This window comes from Candoia aspera, chromosome 4 (genome assembly GCF_035149785.1).
Source record: "Candoia aspera isolate rCanAsp1 chromosome 4, rCanAsp1.hap2, whole genome shotgun sequence".
NCBI classification, from domain to species: Eukaryota; Metazoa; Chordata; class Lepidosauria; order Squamata; family Boidae; genus Candoia; species Candoia aspera.
In genome coordinates, this window is record NC_086156.1 from 81,323,242 (window position 1) to 81,346,706 (window position 23,465).

Genomic DNA, 23,465 nt, shown 5'->3' on the forward strand with positions numbered 1-23,465 from the left:
AATATCCTCTGTTCTACAATGTCCAAATAAATACCAACAGACAGGTGGTACGTGCAATGTTTGGATGAGACTTCAAGATTCGGAAGGATGACTTTTCTCTAATAGCATGTTAATTTCTGTAGGAGTGATACTAAACAAACAAAAAACATTTTGTTCTGAGCCTGGAGCTGAATAACCCACTCAGTACATTCTGTTAGAACATTTTGTGTGACTTGTGCTCCAATGGAACCTAACCAAAGTATTTTGAGTATTCCATCACTTGAGCAGAACAATAAATAAACAACCAGCATCCTCAGTTTTCATCCTGGGGCCCCAAAAGTGGTGGGACAGCAATCCATGCTAACTGCTACCTGTGCTCAATCTATAGAAAAATTGGCCTAGGGGATGTCTTTTTAAACATATTAAAAATTACAATAGTAAACAGAACCACAGTTAAGACCACTTTTTGTAGTCTGCCTGCCTAAGCTGTCACAGAACTAAGCCAGCAAAAGAGCAAAAGATTGAGTTCTGTATGTTTTGCAAACAACACAAAACAATCATGAACAATATAATCACAAAAATACACTTTGAGGTTTATTCCTAATGTATATGTGCAGTGTATATTTTTATATCTGGTAATCTTCCTGAAGAAGAAAGAGATATACAGGGACAATATTACATTACAATCCATTAATGAACTTTCTCATTCCAAAGAATTTAAAAGTAGTATAGTATGTCACAGAGAGCAGGTCTTTCCTTATTTTTCTGTGGTTGGCCATTTTGAATGTTTTTTTTTTAGAGTTTTTTTAGCCCGCCTTTATATTTTTATAAATAACTCAAGGTGGGGAACTTACCTAATAACTCCTTCCTCCTCCTATTTTCCCCACAACAGCAACCCTGTGAGGTGAGTTGGGCTGAGAGAGAGTGACTGGCCCAAGGTCACCCAGCTGGCTTTCATGCCTAAAGGAGGTCTAGTCCTCACAGTCTTCTGGTTTCCAGCTTGGTGCCTTAACCACTAACCACTAGACCAAACTGGCTCTCAATTACTTATAATTACCTATAATGCAGTAGCATGTGACCTCAGAACCAACAAACCATCTAACCCAAGTGAGTTAATTATTATACCCCAAGAGCATAGTCAGATATTAGGATAGGTGTTTGGCCACTGCTAGTAAGCTAAGAGTGATGGAAAGGTCTAGCCCTTACACACACTCCCAGTAGCAGGTAACAAAAATCTCACTCTTTTTTTCTACTTCTCCTCCATCCTTAATCCCCCCCCAAACAAACATTTTACCCTGCCTTCTGTTGATGCTATTACTTCAGTGGATAGTCTTCTGGATGGTTGGTTGGCATTTAATTGTGTCTGTGTTCTAAAGTACTCTTGCAACTCTTTTATATTTTGTTTCAGGCCTGATGGACATCAGAACAACTTGAGGAGTGCTGCATACGAAGCTCTGATGGAAATTGTGAAAAATAGCGCCAAGGACTGTTATCCTGCTGTCCAGAAGACAACTTTAGTTATCATGGAACGGCTGCAACAAGTGCTCCAAATGGAGGTTAGCTTGGATGGGTGAAAGATGTGCATGTTGATGATAGTACCCCCCAAAATAGGTGATCTCTAGAACAGGAAAGCATAACTTACGTTGCATATTTTATGCTTTGTTTTGTGGATGTTTTGCATGCTTTTTGTGATTCTGTAAAATTCATGTAAATTTTTTTTGCTAAGATTGCAATTAAAATATTTATTGCTGTAGGAAACTATTGCCTATATTGGGATTTTCCAATGCCTGCACATGTCTGTGGTCTGGTCATCACTGTTATGTTCTAATTAAACATAGAACAAGTTCTTAAATCTCAAAATTTGTCAGAAAGATGGCCGTGGATATCCTCATTCAAATGCACATGTAAGACCAGAATTTGTTCTGGCTGTAGATTGTATTATTCCTAATCAACTTAACTTTAGATACCTATCAGGGCTTCAACAGATACAAAAAGCTTTGAAGATCATTTCAAATGCTAAAGAGTATTTTCTCTCCAGTCTCATATCCAGAGCACATCTGACAGAATCCAGTTCAATGATCTTCAGTCTTTGTTATGTGCTACATTACAGGTAAAAACTTAACATTTATTACTTGATTTTAACGATGTTCCAAAAGCACATAGTATAAGAACTAGCAGTAATATTCAGAAGAAAACAGATTTGTATTGGACTTTTTACAAACTAAATGCCCCCTTGGTTCAAGCTGGGATTTTTTTTCACAATTTGTGAAAAACAGTGCATAGAAAAATCATGCAATACAAATGGTGCATAGTTTAAGACAACAAAGAGTACCTTGGATATATGCCTCTCATCAGCTCATCCCAGAACTAGTATGTTAAAGAAAAATGTTCCATCTCCCACTACTTTAGCAAAGAGAGTTATGAGCTGTTACACAAATAAATTCAGCCTATCCTGACTGATCCTCAGCTAAAGCTAGCAAATAACTATCATTCTTCCATTGTATTTTGCTAGATACTAAAGAAATTAGGATTTATTTCTAGGCTAAAATGAATTTCCCAGAGAGTAGCAACTACAGGGGAATAGGTGATAGTTGTCATTAAGATTTGCTTGTAGGTGTTTTTCAGTTGCATAATTCATGACTATTCACAAGATGAGAGGAAAATGTAAGCTGACAGAAGTGAAGGCGGGGGGGTAGCATTACAAGAAAGTTTCCAGCTAAATTTTCATCATACCTTTCATCAAACAGAATGTCCTTCGTAAAGTCCAGCACCAGGATGCTTTGCAGATTTCAGATGTGGTGATGGCATCTCTTTTGAGGATGTTCCAAAGTACGGCAGGATCAGGAGGTGTCCAAGAGGATGCCCTTATGGCTGTTAGCACTCTGGTAGAAGGTAAATGCTTTGCTCTGCTAGAGGGAGGGATTTTGTTAACATTGATGGCTGTATGAATATATTTCCAAGCTTTTGGGCTGTTCAAATTCTGGTGTTATGCTACAGTTTTACATTTGGGACTTCTGTATTTGTTCTGGACATAAGAATGTAAAAGTAGAAGAGACTTGTGGGATAAGGGCTGGGTGGGGGAGACGAGATGATATCAGAAAATTATAAGGGTATTTTAACTGGTTAGATTCCAATACCGATAGTGAAAAAGATACTGATGTGGTGTTACAGAACAGGCTCAAAGGAGTTCTGTCTTGACTGTGAACAGGTAGTACTTACAGATGTTCATAGTATCATGTAAAGTGTTTCACACATAATAGCTGTCAGAAAGCTTTACCAATCAACTGTTTTGCTGTGAATATTGTGCACAGTAAAAGATATAAAAGAGTTTATATATTTTATGTTCTTTTATTACCTAATACAGTAGTACAATACAGTAACAGAAGACATAAAAACACACATCTTATTTGTGAAATCTGTTTCTGAGAATAGTTCAGGACAGGGACACAGAAAGTGATACAACAGATTTGAACTAGAGCTTTACTGAGAAAGAGAGAAGAGACTTAAATTTCTGGCTGAGAATTTATGTGTGTATTTATTTATGATTTTTCTTCTCTCCAAAATGGTGCTTAGCTGCAGCAGTTCTTACTCATTTCTGACAGATGTCACTAAAAAATAATAAAACTTGTTTTCAAATAAATGGATGTAGACGAAACTGGATATGAAAAAAATCTGCTTTGGATCTAAGCTTACTTTTTAATCTTGTCATCTGATCAGATCCCATTTGTTCAGTATGGGAAGGAAGAATTGTTGACATAGAAAGAGTCTGCTCCCAATTTCATTAGCCTGCTCCCAATTTCTTTACAAAGTTTAGAATAAGAAAGTATAGTTGATTTCTTTAAAAAGACCTTTGGAAGTCACGTTTTAGTCTTGATTCAAGAATTTGGTTTTCCATTGATAAGCAGGTGTCCTGGAATTCTCAACATTTTGGTGGTTGAGGGCAGTGATTATTGATAGAGTGATGATGCAAAGAAATTAGAGATGTTAATAAATTTACATTTTCTTCATCTTTTTTTCCTGTTGTGAAGTGGGAGTAACTATATTAACCCCTATTTACTGAAGGGGTGAGATTAGCCCCATCACTCCTAGCCTTCCGGAGGAAGTTGAAGACCTGGCTCTGCCACCGGGCTTGGGGCAGGGAGGTGAATCGACATACTTGGGGTTGGCTAGTGCCTTAAAGTGCCCCTCCTACATAATAATTGAAGAAATCATAGCCATTCTGGATTTTATGAGCTGGGGTGGTTAAGAAATTGTTTTAGTTTTAATGGGATTTTATTAGAATTTTATTGTATATTTATTCAAATTTTATTGTATATTTATTCTGTATTATAAACCGCCCAGAGTCCCTGGAGATGGGCGGTGACAAATTTGATAGATAGATAAATAAATAAATAAACAATCAGTGGGGGTCATAGGGTAACCAAGAGAAGGAATGGATGGGGGAATTTGCATCCCTAGGGTTTTGAGAGTTACATACCTATCTAGGCTATAGCTATTAGCTTCTTAATTTTAGATATCTCATATCTGTTTTTTAACCTTTTATTTTGCTCAGTGTTAGGAGGAGAGTTTCTCAAGTACATGGATGCCTTCAAACCTTTCCTGAGTATTGGTTTAAAAAATTATGCTGAATATCAGGTAAGGCCCTCTTCCTTGTCTCAGAAAGTAGTTGGGATTAGTTTTTGTCTGTATTCAATATTCATGTATGGATTATGATATGAGCTTCATGGTTTGATTAGAAGTTTGAGATTAGGTGGTATTTAGTTTTATCTAATACTGCTGGGATTGGAGAGAATTATGGTATTGTTCTTTCATTCTTGTAGTGTTTTCAAGACTAGCAGTAATTTTACTTCAGAAGCAGTGAAGATAGGGAAGTTGTCAAAACATAGACTAATGAGAACAAAAGTATTCTTTTAACCTATAACCTCACAACTGAATCCTGAGGCTGTAAACAGCTGAAACGTTTTTATCTCTTTTTCTCTTGCATTCTTTAATTAGGTATTCTCATTGATTGTAACAGAATTATCCTGCCCATCATATGCAGTTTGGCAACATTCTGGAGGCCTAGATTATGATTACAGAATTCACTTGTTTAAAAAATGATAAACCCAGGTTAGAAAGATGCAGAGTTCTTGGTGGTGGGGTAAGGAGGACAAAAGTTTAATTGTGGTTCTGATATCAGTAAAGACTAAATGTCTTCCATGTAATAAAAGACTGCAGTATAAATCATCCATGCCTTTCCATCCTTGTAAATATGTTTTACAGTGTGTAGAATAAAAATAATACATTTTAATAAAAATAGTTTAGAACAATTGCTTATATTCAGCATTGTTTTTCCACAAGAAATTTTGAAAGCAATTTACACATAAGCAGTAACGTTGCTTGCAGTCCCAGGAGTGGCAGCAAGCATAAAGATTTCCACCACACTAAGCCTGATACTGCTCAGGTTACCTGGCAAACACTCCCTGCAGTCACCTCTTACTGCCCATCCAAAAAATTTGGTGTAGAAGCAGATAATGCCTGGGCCTCGATGACAGATTAAAAGCTTTGCAGCAGTGATCTAAAACTGAATTAAAATGCAGTACTGTGCATGGAAGATGGCAGGACCCCTCTGCAAATAACTGAATGGACGTGGGGATGGCATATCAAATCCTAGGAATGTGGGTGAATCTGGGGCTGAGCTTTTAAAAGGAAGTAGGTGTAGTACATTTGAAAAATAAAAAACTAAATATTTTTTCTTAGGTGCAGGGATCAATGAACTGCAGGCAAGTTTTAGTCCATAAAAAAATTGCCGCTGGGACCTCCCCCAGTTTTAATATGTTACTACTATGGGAAAAGAGCATCTGCTTCCTCATCCAATTCAGAAAAAGAGCAAATTGTACATAGGAGTCTATATAATTTATTAGAATAAAGGATATTATCCTTTATTTAGGATTGATTCTACAATTTATAGGACGTTTACTTTTGGGCTTCATGATCCCAATCAGGATCAGATCCTTTACATTAGCTGTGAAGTTTTATTTTATTGGAGACTAAAGCAAAGAACAAGAGAGCCAGTTTGGTCCAGTGGTTAAGGCACTAGGCTAGAAACGGGGAATCTGTTCTAGTCCCACCTTAGGCACAAAGCCAGCTGGGTGACAAAGGCAGTCACTCTCTCTCAGCCCTAGGAAGCAGGCAACGATAAACCACTTCCAGAATTTTGCCAAGAAAACTGCAGGGACTTGTCCAGGCAGTCACCAGGAGTCAACACTTGACTCAAAGGCATGCATGCACACACATACACACACAGAAAACAAAACCAAAGGACAGGGGATGTAAGTTCCCTTAGAAATGTGAAGGCGTATTTTTTAAAAAAAGTGTTTCTGTGCAGTGGGTCCTTTTTAATTTTTTTTAGAATTATTTTTCTTCTCCTGATTTTTACCAAAGTTTTCACAAATTTAAGTTTCCTCTGGTCTCACAGAAAAGATACAGTGAAGAAACTGTGAAGCAACTGTACCCGTTTTTGACCCAGCCTCATCTCATTTAGAATGCAGCCCTTGGAAACGTCAAATAAAATAGCAATGTAATTTGTAATATATTATGAATCTAGTTGTGTAGTATTTCAGCAGTTTAACGTTAACAGTTTTGGGAAAGGCATTGCTACTAACAATAAATGAAAGAATTTCTTTCTTTCTGGCTACAAACAGTTGTCTTCCCCCCCACTACTTATAGCTCTGCATTTAATGGTTAACAAAAAGCTATGGGTCAAACAAAACACAGCCTGCTAAATGGCACCAAAGGACATAGTTTAACAGTGAACTCAATTTATATAATTTTGTAGAACCTGAGGGGGTGGCTGAACGGGAGAAAGGAAGTGTGTCCTGAGTGGTTTCTTTGCTAATTGGTTATAGAAAGATTTTAAGAGGGCTAAAGAAAAGAGAGCTTAAGGGGGTTAAGCAAGTGAAAAAAAAAACACAATGTGGGAGAAATTGTTAGAAGTGGTGGCCATCTTATTGACTACCCATTGTTTAGAATAAATAGAATAAAATAAATTGTTTGGTTACAGCAGTACAATAAGAGAAGATTATGTATGGAAAGGATTTTCACAACTTTTAAAAAAAGGGAGAAACGCCCTGATGTCAAGAGAGAGGAAGAAGAGAGATGGGGAAGAATAAATCACTCAGACATACTTAACCATCTGTTAAAGAAATCAACATCACAAAGGGCAGTATTAAATGAAAATTTCCAACAGTCACAAGAGAGCATACTAAATAAAATGGAGGAAATAAAAGCGGAACTAAAAACTGCAATTATGAATATAGCAAAGAGTGTGCAAGCCAACCCACAAACATGTCAAACTTAAAAACAGATTAAATACAAAATCCTGAAGCAAGAGGCTATATATTTTTTTCAGCAAAACATCAAACGTATTCAAGAACTGACATGTGTCGGGTCTCTAAAGCTCTTAAGTCATCTCTCAAGTAAGGATTCTCCCAATGTCATACATGGATCGCAGTCCTTCTAAATGGAGAATGAATGACAAGCTGTTACTTCTAAAAGGCATATTACACAAATGCAAAAAAGAATTACTTTAAAAAAAAAATGACTCCAGGGATGTCAGAGACAACCATATGGGAGACAAATAAAGCTTACCTGAAGGGAATTCTTAACAAGGTTTGCAACAAATCAGAAAGAATGGGAATAAATTGTTATACAAGAGATCAGAAATCACAGAACTTGCAGAATTCTTTAAGAAATTATATTCCAAGCACAGTATTGACAAAGAAGGCTTGAACATACACTGGAGACTCACATTTAAAGTATTTACTGAACAACATAGATTAACATTAAACAAACCTATAACAATTCAAGAGATCAAAGAATTAATTTAAAAAACAGATTGGGAAGGCGGCAGTAATATTCCTAGATGCAGAAAAGGCTTTTGATAAACTTGGAGTACCTTTTCTTATAAACATTTTTAAACAGAACGAATCCACTAAAGGAATTTAAAATTTGGGTGGAGAGTATATATCGATGGCAAACAGATTATAGCAAATGGAACACTCTCCATGAGTTTTCCAATAAATAAAGGTACAAGACAAAGGTGCCTACTTTATCTATCATTATTTGCTTTTGAAGTTTTGGCAGACAAGATTCGGAAAGACCAATATTTGGGATCAAAATTCAGGGAGAGGCATACAAGGTGAAATGTTATGCAGACAATGTAGTATTAACTATTATTCAACCACAGAGCTCTATAAGCTGTATAAGAGCTCTAAAGACTTTAGTGAATTCTCTGGATAGAAGATTAATGAAAACAGAGCAAAGATGATAACATATTTAACCCCAGAAGAAGATGACTTTGTGCCAAAAGCATCTGGTTGTGAGATAACGGAAAATAAATAAACAAGCAGTGAAATATTTGGGACTCTATTTGACAGGGTACAACAAAGGCATATTTCAGAACAATTGTAATAAATTACAGAAAGAAAGAAAGCGAGCTTGATAGGTGGAGAAGCCTAAAACTTTCTTGGCTAGGTCTTATCAGGACAGTAAAAATCAATATACTACTCAAGATGAACTTCTTATTCCAAATAGCATCAATTCTAATCTAAGACAAAAGCTTGCAGGATTGACAAAGAATAATTAACAGATTTATATGCAGTGGGAGAAAACCAAGAGTAATGTTCAAAATTCTGCAAGACTCAGAAGAGGCAGACTTTCCTAATCTTAAATTGTATTATTCTGTAAGCTGTCTTATCATGGAAAACAGAATGTGTAAAATCCCAGAACAGCAGAATATCAATCATAGAAAGAGCTGTATTAGCTGATGGATTTGTGGTATAAAGAAACAAAAGAAGAAAAGAATTTGAAAGGACATATTTCAAATGTAAGACAAAGTTTGTTTAAAAAAAAAATGGAATCTTCTAAAAGCAAGATTAAGTCCAGTGACTTCACCATTCACTTCAAAGCCTTTTATTTCAGGGACAGATACATCAAGAAAGATTTAATCACAAATGGCAATATGGTACATCCAGACTCAGAAAATTAGTCTAAAGATATAGCAAGAACTCCTCAGTGAAGGTAGGAATTTACCAAGTTTGGAGTATTAACAAATTGCTGGAAGAATAAAACGTTATCTCAGGAAAGAAAGAGGGATCTTGAGAAGGATGACCGAATTTGAAACACTGATACAAAATCAAGATTTACCTATTAGGACGTATATATGAGTTGATATTGAAATAATGACAGTTTAAAAAATATGCTAAAGTGGATGCAGAACTTCAAAGTAGTAATTACAGTACAACAATGGGAAGAGATATGGGAAAAAATCAATAAAAATTTACTTCAAGTTGCAATTTAAGAGAACATTGGTATAAAATTTGGCACAAAGTTGGAAAAGAGAAACTTTGCCAGTGATTGGAAGACCAAAATTGGAGAATACGCAGAAATGGCAAACTGACAGCATATATCCATAATAGAAGTCTAACCAAATTTAGTATCAGTATAAGTAATGGCTCCCTTATACATCACACAGCAAGGCAAATTTAAAGATTTGGAATACTGTTTCCAGGAAAAGAGCTATAAGACAAATTAAAAATAACAGATGAAATTACTTAAGCAGAAGTCATTAACTAGCAGTAATCTTCAAGGATCAGTGTAAAGTACAAATAATAGGTTGTGGTTAGTGGTTGGGGAAACAAATGGAAGAGAAGGGGAGAATGTATCACTTAAAAGTTTCTCCATAAAGCTTTTTACTCATGCCTTATTAGTTGTATTTTCTTTATTTTGTTATATCTTGTTGTATCTTTATTCTAGTGTAACTTTCTAAAAATTTTGTTAAATGCTTTAGTAAAAAGAAAGTATTTGAGATGAAAAGAAAAGAAGAAAACCATTGTTCTAGCTTAGGAATGAGGAATTTGTGGACTTTCCAATGTGGGCTGGATTTTTAATTCTCATCTTTCAGACTGTGGCCCATACTGCCTTGGCTGATGGAATCTGTAGTCCAGCAACTTTTGGAGAGTCCAGGTTCTACCCTTTCTAACTCTAAAAGAAATAACATTTATCAACCTAACAAAAAATAAAGAGCTCCATCAAAAAAAAAACGCTGTTTTTGAAGCATGCTGCCACAATTAAGGAACTGCCTGTCTTGGGGGCTTTATTTAGTATTGTAATAGGACAAGGAAATAATGATTGGTGCTTGAGGTGGGTAAAAGGTGACTCATGAAAGTGGTGGGTATATTTGTTTTCACAGGTCTGTTTGGCTGCAGTGGGCCTCGTGGGTGACTTATGCCGGGCTTTGCAGTCCAACATTCTGCCATTTTGTGATGAGGTTATGCAGCTGCTTTTAGAAAATTTGGGGGTGAGTAAATTGATGGTCTAAAAACAAAAGAGGGAAAATTCCACATCTATCATGAAAGAAACCTAAAAAAACCTAGCAGAGTGTAAACATTGATTTGATATTATGGCCTGTTTCTGACCAAAGGGAAAAGGAAGCAAGCAGGATGAATAGAAGATACACTTCTAATTTCTGTATGAAATTATGAAAATTATGAAAATGTCATAAATTCCATTAAGACCTTTTAATGAAACTATTATGTACTCGCTAAAATTATAAATATGGAAAAGTAATCTGCAATGCCAGTTAATACCTCCATGTGACACCTATTTTTTTAACGTATTTTCATCTGTTGCTCACCAAATGGATTAAGTTGGCTAATCTTTAGTGAGCAGCAAATCTGGTGGTAGTAGTATAATGGGTAACACTGGATTGTTGAGACTTGGGGTACAGTCCCGGATTGAGGCCCATTGAACGAGTGAGAAATATGTTGAGAACTAAAATGCTTTTCAAATTGGTTAATATAAAATGGGAAAAGTCTTGAGCACCTTGGGCACAATGTCGTATAGAATTTAAGTATCCAACTTAACAATGTTATTTCTAAAAGCTAAATCATGCTGTGAATACAATAACAGTTTGTCTTTACAGAATGAAAATGTGCACCGGTCAGTTAAACCACAAATTCTCTCAGTATTTGGAGACATTGCTCTTGCAATTGGAGGGGAATTTAAAAAATACCTAGAAGTTGTACTGAATACTCTACAGCAGGCTTCTCAAGCCCAAGTTGACAAGGTAAACAGTCTTTTGGGTTCCCATGTTTTATTTATGTGTGTGTGTGTGTGTGTATGTAGGTATGTATATGTATGTCATGCTAGTACAGTAATCCCAAGCTAATTCCTTTTTATGTTTGGTCTTAGTCTGATTATGACATGGTAGACTACCTGAATGAACTGCGAGAGACCTGCCTGGAAGCATACACCGGCATCATTCAGGGTCTGAAAGGTGATCAAGAGAATGTACATCGTAAGTCCCTTTCTTTTTCATTTTCTCAAGTACCATAAATATGAATCTTTGTGCATGAGGTTCAGTCTCTGTTGCTGAACCCATCCTGTTAATAAGGATGGGAAATTATCAGTGCAAGCCTCTTGATTTGCCTTGATTTTAGATTGGGGGTCATATAGCCTTAGAGTATGTGATTATATTCTTTATTGTTCCTATTTATTGCTCCTTGTATTTGGTTTTAGGGTATTTTTGGTTGTCAGTGGTGGAGTTAACTTAAATGGCCTGTTTTTACAGTCCTGGCCAAGTTACCAGATGGCTTTTGTTTGCATCCTTATTTTTACAAAAAAAACAACAACCCACAACCCTTTCCAAACTTAAAATGAAACATATACATGCACATATGCTACTTTCAGTTTAGGTTTCCATTTAGAGCCTCTCTTCCTGAGTCCAGCCTGAACAGTTGTAATGTTGTTTCCTGTTTAAGTATATATTTTAGGAATAGGCTGATGTGTACCCAGCCCTGTCTAAGAAACCAGCAGATTTTCTGAATAATCAGTGAGGTATTTGGGGGGTGAACAAGAGTTTTCAGACTTGGGGAGATTTAACTTCTGTGGGGTTTTTTTCCCTTTCAATTTGTATTAAAATAGCACACAGTACACAATCTTAGGAGGATAGTTTTAGAAGCTTAGTATATGTGTCAAATTAAAAGAAGATTAAAGGGTTATTTTCCTCAACTGTCAACTGGCACTAAACTCGACTGCATTGCCATAGGTTAAGGAATGATGAATGTGAAATAGATAGTGGCAGAGGCAGAAGGACTGTGTTTTCTAAGCAGACGTCCAATGCTTTATTCCTATAGTCCCACAAATTCATGAATCCCTTCTGTTCCAGTGCACTATAATTAATAAGCCCTAGTGAAACCATTCAGTGTGATTAGAAGCTTGAGTTGTCAGTCACAAAGCTATATTTCCCTTCTCTCTCAAACACCACTGTTTCTTGTGTAGAGGCATGTATCAGTTTTTGTATGAGCACTAAAAGCCTTCTGAAAAATTTAGATACGAAATTGGACTGCTTTGGACCAGCCCCTTTTCAATCCATAAATTTCTCTAACTTCTCTTATGAACATTTTTGTGAAGGTGTAAAGGCAATGCCAGAGGAAAAGAAATACAATCTTTGTAGGTTGCCTCTGATACAAATGAGGTCTATCACTGAACAGAGTGCTAAGGTAAACCTTCCAGAATTGTTGATGTTGATAGGAAAGAAAAAAACCCATAATGTAAGCCTATAAAACTAAATTATGCTTCTTTTTCAGCGGATGTGATGCTGGTGCAGCCTAGAGTAGAATTCATCTTGTCTTTCATTGACCATATTGCTGCAGATGAAGATCATAGTGATGGAGTCGTAGCCTGTGCAGCAGGACTGATAGGGTAAATGCTGAAGACTTACTTTGTGCTTGGACACAAGGGTAGCTTAAAAGTTCCAGAGTGAACCTCAGTCTTGCCTCCTATAAAGACAAGATTGATAGGGTAAATGCTGAAGACTTACTTTGTGCTTGGACACAAGGGTAGCTTAAAAGTTCCAGAGTGAACCTCAGTCTTGCCTCCTATAAAGACAAAATGAGAAACTTTACCAACAGCTTGTTTTTAACCTCATAAAATTTCCAAAACTGTTTTACATTGGCCCACTATTAAATATTTAGAAGTTGTGCAATATGAATAACCCACTGAATGTCCATCACACTATTCTGTTACTCTGTTTGTCCTTGCTTAACGATGGTAACTGGGCCCAGAATTTCTGTAGCTAAGCAATGCACTTGTAAAGCGAGGCATCACGTGACTGCACCACTTAGTAACAGCAGTTCTGGCAGTCCCTAGTTACCATTGTTAAGCGAATCACCACGGGTTGTTGTGACTGCAACTTTGAACTTCCTGCTGGCTTCCCCATTGACTTTGCTTGTGGGAAGCTGGCAGGGAAGGTCGCAAATCACAATCATGTGACCATGGGATGCAGCAATGGTTAGAAATCCAGACCAGGGGCTGAGCACCCAGTTTGCAATCACGTGACTGCAGGGGTGCTGTGACAGCCAGAACTTCAAGGACCAGTCATAAGTAGCACTTACTCAGCACCATCATAAGTTCAAACAGTCACTGAATGAGTGATTGTTAACTGAGGACCATGTGGCTGCGCACATCACAGATGCAACTCTGAGTGGCTCACAGCATATTAAAACAATGAAAGCAATATCAGCGAAACATAGAACCTACCATGGATGTTGAGAATAAATCCAAAACAATAAGCAAAACAAAGCCAATTCCCTAGTTGCCCAACTTCCCACTCTTATGCTCTGGGGCACATCCAGATTTTCAGTGCTTTGCAAAAGGCTGGCAGGGTTGGAGCCACTCTAATCTCGGGGGAGTGAAGTTGTTCAGAGTTCAGGTGCTATGACCGAAAAGGCCTGCTTCCTCGGTCCCATTAGATTATATTGTTTAACTGAGGGAACCCAGAGTGAGCTCCTCCGGTTGAACCTAGTGGTGGGTATAGACAACCAGGGAGACATAACCCCTCAAAGAACCCCCATGCCACAAGGTGATAACCAGAATCTTGAATTCCGCCCAGGAATTCAATACACTGGGAGCCAATATAGCTGGCTGTTGGCCTTGCAGAGCAAACCAGATAGGAAACATGGCCAGATGAGCTAATTCTACTTTATTGTAAAGCTACATTGATAGAATCCTGCAAGTCTGAAAGTACATTTTTCTCCCCATCTCCTTTACAGCCCGAGAAACTAGGGAGGGTCTCTTCTGAGCCTCTTGCCCCGCCCACTGAGACTCTTGCCCTGCCTGCTATCCAGCTGCGGGGTATGCTGTCTCTTATCTGACTGTTCCCTTGGCAGTGTCTCTTTGCCCAGTCTTTCAAGGTCATTCCCACATACCATTACACTGGTAGAGCAGAGGAGGAAAATGGACATAAACTGCTGCATTCTGGACCAGTTGCAACTTCCAGATGGTCTTCAAGGGCAGTCACATGTAGAGTGCATTGCAGTAATCCACTTAGGAGGTGACTAAAGCAGGAGTGACTGAGCAATGCCTCCCAGTCCAAGAAGAGGCATAACTAGTGTAAAAAATGAAGTTGTGCTAAAGCCCTCCTGGCTACAGCTGCTACCTGCTCTTCAAGCAGGAGCTACAAATCCAGGAGGACTCCCAAATTGTGCACTGATTCTCTTCAGGATACTGCACCCCATCCAGAACCAAAGTTGGAAAAGCACTGGATCCAGGGGGCTTAAAACCCATAACTACTCAGTTTTGCCAGGGATGAGCTGAAACTTGTTATTCCTCATCCAGACACCCACAGCTTCAAGATGCTGATAATGCTAACGATAACAACAACAACAATAATAATATATTATACTTGTATACTACCCAACTGTACATTGGGTAATATACACTGTATACTGCTGGGCAGCTCACAACAATCAAAGAAATTGCAATCAAATCAATAAAAAATATAAATATAAAATATGGCAAGTGCAGTGAAGTGAGGGGTCTCACTCTTCCTTGCTGAGGAAGAGCAACAGCAAAGTGGATGCCATCCAGATCTCAGGGGAACCTTGTTGCAGAGGGCAGGCACTGCTACAGAGAAGGCATGCTTCCAGGGTCCCAATAGATGACATTGTTTAAGCGAAGGAACCTGGGGTGCACCAACTCTGCAGCATCAGATTGGCTGGACAGATGTTACAGGAGACAGGCAGTCCCTCACATAATCGGGTGGCATTACGTGGTGGGCTCGGGGCAGAGAGGAAGAGCTGTGTATCATCAAAATGTTGATGATAGCTCATCCTGTGCCACTGGATGACCTCATGTAGAATTGCAGCAGGAGCACCCTTACTCTACAGAAGCATGTTTATGAGGGCTTTTCCTTTGACATCTTTTCTTCAAGAAAAGATCCTATGTAGGCAGAGGACTTGATCCTAGATCTGTAAAAGAACTAAATCAAGAACTTCTGTGTTGAAATCCAAACTGGAAGACTCTAAAAACACAACAAGACCAATTGAATCGGCTTTTGTTTGTATACTTTCTAAGAAACAAGAAACTCTGAGCTACTGATAGTAATCATTGGGGAGATTTCTCTTTATATTCTTTCCTTTTCACAGGGATTTGTGCACGGCATTTGGGAAAGACGTCCTCAAGTTGGTAGAAGCTAGGCCCATGATACATGAACTGCTAACTGAAGGAAGGCGATCAAAGACGAACAAAACAAAAACCCTTGCCACCTGGGCCACTAAAGAGTTGAGAAAACTGAAGAATCAAGCTTGGTGAGAAGGCTCCTACTTTTTTGTTCCTTAAAACAGTGAGTTGTTCCTATGCAGTTTGCATTAGAAGTTCAGAGAACTAATGTAAGGCCAGACATGTTAATTCTGTAAGCTTTAAAATGAGGTAGGAAGTAGCATTTGGATTGTCCTCCCCATGGCTTTGCCTTCAGTGTGCTCCTATTAAAAAATTCCTTCTTGTTTTTCCAAGACCTGCTTTAAAAAATGTAAGAAATCTTACACAGTGGGATATGACAAACTGAAGTGGAAACGTTTTCTAATAGGGATGTGTTTTAAAAAAAACTGCTGCAGTAATGAAACAGTCTTATTGCTACTGAAGAAATTGCAGGTGTCTCTTTTTATATTACACTGCAGTGTCTCCTTATTTTCCTTCACTTACAGATCTGTTACCATTGGGATGACACCTGAGACCCCCACTGGAATTCTCCAAACTATTGAGGAAAAAAAACCCAACCCGAAGTGAGGAGTGTGCACGGATGCTGAGTGTTTGGGAATGAGAGGATGAGTGAGTGAGAGGCTTAAACACACCACGGTGAAAATCCAGCCACGGCAAATGGCAGAACCGCTGTTAATGGAGCTAATCACTGACTTGCGTAGCAACAAAACCTTGTCATCGCTTGCCTCCAGGAAGTAGAAAATGATTGAGTTCTATACTTCAGTGCAGTCTCTTCTGACAAGGGACAAGGACTTACTCTGTGTCTTTTGGCCAGTGAAGAGGAAGATTAATTAGTCTGGGAGAGAGAAAAGCTAGCTTCAGGTTCAATTTGAGTACTCATATAATAAGGTCTGGCTTTCGTTGCTAGAGAGGAGAAGGTGGGGTCCCCAGCCCACCTCAGTCACCTTTTTTGGGAGGGAGGGGAGTTTTTGGCCGCACAACGCTGTCAGTGCATGAGAAAAATGGGAAGGGTGAAGGATTTTCTTTCAAGAGTGAGTGTGTGTGAATGAGGCAGTATCTACATTCTCAATTGCAGTTAATCTTTCCCAAAAGAAACACTGAAGAGATTAGCAGTTGCATTTCATAAACTAACAAGTTCAGTCTACTTGAAGTAGCAGAAAAGTAAGAGATTTGAAGGGGGGAGGGGGGAAGATAAGTTGCCCCGTGTAGGGCTTCTTTAGGGAATCGCAGGTGGGATGTTCAAAGCTCCCGTCGTGACACTTTTTTCACAATCTTGTTTCATTAAAAAGCGCCTTTCCTTCCTGAATTTTGTTCAACTGTGAATGTAGAAACCCGGGGCGGGGTGGGGTGGGGTGGGAGGCGGGTAGGGTGTCCAGAAGACTCTCACGTGTTAGTGGAGAGATTAGGATCCAGTTTTTCCAAATGGGATGTGAGGCTTTGAAATAAAACACAACTTTGCTTTGAATTGGTGACAATAAAAACAACCAAAAGGGACAAAGCCCCTTTCGGTGTGAACAAAGTAGCCCGAACCACACACAATTGTGCCAAAGAATTTTTAAAAAGTCTAAACAAACAAGAAAACCTTTCAGGAAATATTTTGGATTGCAAAAATGAGGTTGAAATTCAATGTTCAAACAAAGCAAAAAAAAAAAAAAAAGATAAAAGTACAATTTGGAAACTGCTTGGCCTATTCGTTCTCTTTATTTGGTTCTGATATGGTGTTAGTCTTGCTGCACTTCAAAAAAGGAAAAATTTATATAAATATATATATATATATACTGACGAGCTTACACAGGATGGCACTTGTAAAAGGTTATATTTTTCCACTGCAGTTGAAGATTAATAAAATGGTGTCAAACATTCCCCCCAGTACTACTATTTTTTCTATTATTCTTTCCAGTAAACAGGAAATCCTTTTTTTTTAAAGCAATTGGGCAGCTGTATGCTATGATCTATACTATATCTGTTTAAAAAAAACTATAGTTTCATATATTTAAAAATTCTTCTGTTGCATTATAGCAGATGGGCAGAGACAACTGTTTTCTAGATATTAAGGATTCCTAAAAGCAGAGGGAATGAGACACACCAGCTTCTAACTATGCAGCTATTGATGCTTAGGGGCTTTTAAAAGATGGGTGCTTTTCATGCTTGCCTTGTAAAATAGGGAATCTAATCCTTTCAAGAAGCATTAAACAAAAATAAAAAAAAACCCTCACCTCCCTTTTCTGTCTCTGTACTTTCTCAGGCTCATCTTGGGATTCTCTTTGGTTACCCATCCTCATTGGAAAGCAAGCATGCCAGTTTCTTATACAGGGTATCTGATGTGTGCCTTTCAGTGCCAGGTTCAGAATTGTAGCCCCAAGTGCCGATTCCTTGAACCAGTGTACAAAACAAAAACAAAAGACAAAACCAGGTGGCTAAGCAGGAAGTTCCAGCATGAGTCTGAAAGATGGGCTTTTATGAACCTGGGTCCACCTTTTTCTTAATGCCTTTTTTCCTTTGGGATAGGGTTTTCTTTGAAAGATGCCCACAAAACGAAAGCCATTCCTGAACTGGGGAAAGGGGTGCGTGAAGGGAAGATCTGATCATTCCTCAGTGCTACTGAACTCTGTCCAGTGTTGGCTATTCAGCTGTAGGCTGCAGGCAAATAAAGTACACTGAGTTAGTAGTGGAAACCAAAAACTTGTGTCTTACTTTTTTTTTCCTCTTACCATTCAATGCCTAATTCTGAAAATGGTGAAGACTGGTGCTGAAGCAAACTTGTTTTTAATTTTTTACCTGAGCTTTGATGTGCATCAACCTGTGTTTATTCGCTGTGTGTTTGGGGAAAGGGGAGAGCACCCTGGACCTGCTTCAAGAGGAATCCTGATTAATGAGTGCGATTACAGTTTCATACATTCTGTATTTTAGTTATCACATCAAACTAGTATGCTTAAAAGGTAAATTGTTCCTATGTTTGATGGGAAGATGCATGGCATCTCTAAGGCTTTAGAATTAATAGAATGTATTTTGGAGCATGCCATTTGTGGACCTTACTATGTAACTTACCTGTAAATAAGAGAATGCAGCTTGGGTAGAAAGTCTGAAGCCCTTGGAACCAGGGGGATGCTCCTATAAAATTGCAAATTGCAATTTTTTGAGACAGTGGAAGGGGAAAATGATTAAATCAGTGTTTCTCAACCTTAGTAACTTTAAGATGTGTGGGCTTTTAACTCCCAGAATTCCCTAGCCAGCGTGCTGGCTAGGGAATTCTGGGAGTTAAAAGCCCACACATCTTAAAGTTGCCAGGTTGAGAAACACTGGATTAAGTATACAGAGAAATATTACTTGTATATAATTTCAAATGTTAATGTTTTGCTCTCACTTTCTGAAGTGTGGCCTTTAGCCTGAATTTACTTGTTCCTAGTGAAATAGGTATGCATTTCAGGTAATCTTGGAGGGGATTTTGCATGTCCTCCAAATTCTGAAGCCAGTTAACTCTGAATTATGGTCTGTCAGGTGCTTTGAAATTACATGTTGGGCTCCTTGGGGGTTTGACTCATAAGTCACATGTTGACTCTGTCTCAACATCTGTGAGGCATAGCCATATGCCTGCTTTATTTCAAATTCATGTATATTGTCAGAGACCTTTAAAGATGTGAATTTCCAGATGTGTTGCCATTTAGCTAAGGACCTTGGAATGAGAGAGAGAAAAACTATGCTTCGGAGGTATTTAAATTTAGCCTCTCTGTCCTGTAATTTGTGGCCACCTGGAACATAAATTCTTTTCTCAGCAAGTTTTCAAAGTGGCATTCAATAAAAACAGTCAAAAGTATCACAAGTACCTAAACTATATTTTAAAGTCACAAGGCTACATAGCTTGGCAGGGAAGATTTGCAAACCCAATGTATAAATTAAATGGACTGAAACCCTCTATATCCTGGATGGAAATGTAACATGGAGTTTGGTGTCTTCTAACCCCCAGCATGCTAGTAATACTTTTTTTTCCTTCAACTGCAGGTAGTATTTTGTCTCAGTGTGACTGTTCTGGATCCAGTCTTTTGAATTGGTTTGCAGATTGTCTTGGAATAATCTTTAGGGGTAGCATCTAAAACTTCCCAGTACTAATGTTGAAGATCTTGACACAAACCACTGTGCCACAGTAGCCCTCACCAGGCTCCTCCAGAATGTCTACTGTAGTTGCAATCTCAACTTCAACTTCCTCCCCCGCCCACAGCTAATCAGTTTACAGATGAAATTAATTTATGGAATTAAATTACTAATTTGTTTCTTATGTTAAAAATATCCTGTACATTTTAAAACTAACTGGGGAGAAAGCTTCCTTGTTTATATTAATACATTTTCAACCTAAAGGAGCATTAAGGAAAAAAATCCATCCTATTTGCCAGATTGTACAATCTGTTGTACCATCATAGCACTTCAACTGTATAGCACTGCATGGATCAACTTTCTTCAATGTTCTTTTAGAAAATCTGGAATTCGTGTTCAACAATTTACTCATTGTGTCTGTTACCTCTTGGTAGCCTGCAGTCATTTTGTGACATTAATTCCTTTCAACTTCTTTGCAACTTTATGAACTTTTATTCCTGTGCATTCTGCTTCTTGTAAAATGTCCAATTCATTCCCCATTATTATGGTGCATTTTGAAGATTATAGGAATGCATATAGATACTATGGTGAGGTTGCCACGATTTGCTTTGATTACAGGATTTTGTGCCACAGACCCCGTAATGATCCATTTGCTTTGCTTCACTTTTTCTGGCTTTCAGTGCCATCTGAAGAAGCGAATTCCACTTTTATTTATTCATCAAATTTATTCATCAAATTTTGCCACTGCCCATCTCCCCCCAGAGTTCTTAGAACTGCTGGAGAAGGCCTCAGGAGTGAGCAAATCAAAACATGATTGCTTTGGTTTTAGAAGTGGGAGGGAGGCATGTTGCTTTATGAAGCAGCTTTGAAAGAGTGGCTTGTTCAACCTTTTGTTAAAAGCCCTTTGGGAATTTGCACAGACCTGGCACCAATATGACTGCAGGAATTAGTATAAAGCATGTAGTTAATGTGAGCATTTTAAGCATTGTATGGGCAATAGGCATGACCAGATTGGGGAGGCCTGCTTTAGCCTAGTAGGGAGTGAAAGTGGTGAGGGAAGGTGTTTAAATACCAGTTTCTTTGAAAGGGGTGGTCGCTGAGATTACAAAAGAATTTCTATTTGTTAAGGCTTATCCTGTGAATATATTTTTTAAAAATACTTCCATTGTTCCTTTCAAATGAAGTGACTCATTCTTGTGAATAAACCCACTGAAAACAGGATTCTTACAAAGTGTGTTTGAGCTATGATTAAATTGGGACCCAGTTTGAAATTAGAACTAGTTCCAGACATATGATTGCTCTGTAAGAGTCTTGGGTCTTGAACTCTATAGTGCAAAGTATCCACCATTATTTCCAGCTAGAGTTTTGGCAATATCCATCCAGGAGTGCGACATCACTGTATCACTATCACATAGCATGTTAAACCATGGGTAGTGTTGAAGCCATAGCCTGAATTGTTCATGACATTAAACCATAAATCATTACTTAGAGTGATGGCTGGGTCCATATGTCATACTCAACCAAAGCCAAAGCAGTTTAGAATGATACGTGAACCCAGCCACCGTTCCAAAATATTTAATATATCTAAATATGTGTGCATGTTTGGCACTCCAGAGTGCACTGTTAGAGGCATGCATATCCACTTCAGTCCATAAGTCCTCAAAGCCATTTTTTATGCTTTGGGCAATTGCCAAAGCTTTAATGTGACTGACTGGTCAATATAATAAAGTAGTGCATCGCTCAAACTCTTAAAAGCATCAGACTCCCATTGCTAATTTGAGACCTGACAAAAATAAAACTCGCTCTGCATACTGTGTTTGTTTTGTGTTAGAATGTCTTATTTTGAATTAATAGCACTATCATAAAGATGGACAACTAACCAGTATTTTTTACAGACTGAAGCAGTATTGGGTCCAAAAGCCAATCAAACTGAGATTCTACAACCTGCTCTACTAACTTTCATCTTGGTCCTACCCATCTTGATTTCAAGCTCAGCTTTCTCTAACCAGGATCCTCTTCAGATCTTAAATTCTCAGAATTCTGTAATCAACATGGCCACTGGTGATAATTCTGGGAGTTGGTTTGTACAACTGGATGATGACCAGTTAATAGTAATGACATGATTATATGCGGGACTTTTTAAAGCTCTACAGAACAGCCTCCAGCAGAAAAGTATAGATAATAGGCAGCCTTCCCCACTCTTATTTTGTAGCCTTCAGAGGATCTCCAAATTATACTAGCAAAATGCAGAGGTAAAATAGCCCATTTTCAATGACATAATTTTTTGTAATTTAAAACTCAAGTTCTGAAAGAGCATTAAGCCTGCCATCAACACAAGCTGGAAGACTAAGTGTTGTAAAGCAGGAGGGCTAGCTTTCTCAATACCCAGATTTTTAGAGCGCTGATGAGCTGTTGGTATCTATTCATAGAACAGCAGCTGACAACTGTGCCACGCTGGAGAGAGAAAAAAAAATGACAGAAAAGGAAAGTGCCCAGGACTCCAGGAGAGGAGACACCAACCAAAACATGCCAAAAGGTATCAGGCTGTCCCAACATCAAGAGGCCATCTGACTACCATTGGCAGAAACAAAATTCAGATTTTATTCATCTGAATACTGACACGGATTGTGCCAGTTTAATCACAGAAACATCAGAAAGACTAAGGACAATTTAGTCTCACTGGATAAACAGGTTTGTACGGGCACATTCACACTGTGGTTAACACCCTCAGTCTCTGCAATGCAAGCATACCCATTTCTCCCCTTGAAATTCTTGAATCTCTATCCATACAATGATATCGTATCCCAAATTGCCTTCAAAATACTAACTAGACATGGGATGGAAACCAAAAAAGAGAGAGAAAAACCCTCCTGTTCTTCCTAGGTCACAGGAACAAGGTATGTGAGACTGGATTCCTATATTACGCTAAGCTCTAATAGGATGCGCTTAATGCATTATGTGAATTTGGTCTCAGCTTTGTGCAAGGCACTGGGTTATTTTCTAGCTTTAGCCTTAATTTCCTTAACTGTTAGATTTCAAGCCCAGAAAAAATGGGCATGGCCTTATTGTCTGTCGGAGCTTCCTGTCTTCCACTGATGATAAGGAAAAGTAGACGTGGAGCTAAATCTGTTTATGACATCTCCAAATGTATGGTGGTCCAAGGCAGTAATTGAAACAAAAATCTAACAGCAACATTAATAGCATATATTCACAACAGACATTTAACCAAATTTAAGCAGGAATGGCTTCCATACATACTATATATTATGCAGCAAGGCAAATAGTATTTAGAGAGTATGTTTTTTAAGGAGAAAAGAATGGACTAAAGAATTGAAATCAGAAACATACAAAAATTTAAATGTCTATAAATATTATACATCAGTCAGAGGAAGTTAGAAGCTAATATAATATTTTTAGTTTTCTTTTTTTTGTTTTAACTTTCAGAGTCAAATCTTTTCTCAAGTTAAAATAATGTTATGGTTAATTTCTCATCAACATTATACTGAGCACTAACTGTACAATCTCAGTAATTCCTTTGTCCACTTACTGATACTATATTTCTGTATTAACTTTTTTTTTCTTTTCTATTTTTGCTTGCTTATTTGCTCTTTTTTTTCTTTTCAAAATGATTAATAGATTAAAAAGAAGGAAAAGAAAAATCTTATCCTCAACAGCTGGAAATCTATATGCTTGAGTGGAACTTCATATAAAATATTTCTTGCACACAGAAAAGGGCCAAAGCAGGGAGGATAAGTTAGACCAGTGTTTCTCAACCTTGGCAACTTTAAGATGTGTGGACTTAAACTCTCAGAATTCCCCAGCCAGCATGCTGGGTTAGGCACTGCTCTGCTATCTCA

At 38.0% G+C, this 23,465-nt stretch overlaps 1 protein-coding gene across 2 annotated transcripts in view; it reads left to right on the plus strand.

Annotated features, from left to right (window-relative positions):
• The window catches only part of KPNB1 (karyopherin subunit beta 1), a 43,596-nt gene extending 26,154 nt beyond the window's left edge, over positions 1-17,442 (plus strand). The window contains exons 13-22 of one of the 2 annotated variants that reach the window (XM_063300756.1): positions 1,388-1,535; positions 2,018-2,089; positions 2,727-2,871; positions 4,532-4,614; positions 10,211-10,318; positions 10,943-11,086; positions 11,212-11,317; positions 12,609-12,723; positions 15,447-15,643; positions 16,005-17,442. In XM_063300756.1, coding sequence (XP_063156826.1) covers positions 1,388-1,535; positions 2,018-2,089; positions 2,727-2,871; positions 4,532-4,614; positions 10,211-10,318; positions 10,943-11,086; positions 11,212-11,317; positions 12,609-12,723; positions 15,447-15,612 — 1,087 coding nt within the window. In that variant the 3' untranslated portion in view covers positions 15,613-15,643; positions 16,005-17,442. The remainder of the gene's footprint in view (positions 1-1,387; positions 1,536-2,017; positions 2,090-2,726; positions 2,872-4,531; positions 4,615-10,210; positions 10,319-10,942; positions 11,087-11,211; positions 11,318-12,608; positions 12,724-15,446; positions 15,644-16,004) is intronic. The other variant, XM_063300757.1, reaches the window with a different exon arrangement.
• The last annotated feature ends 6,023 nt before the right edge of the window (positions 17,443-23,465 follow it).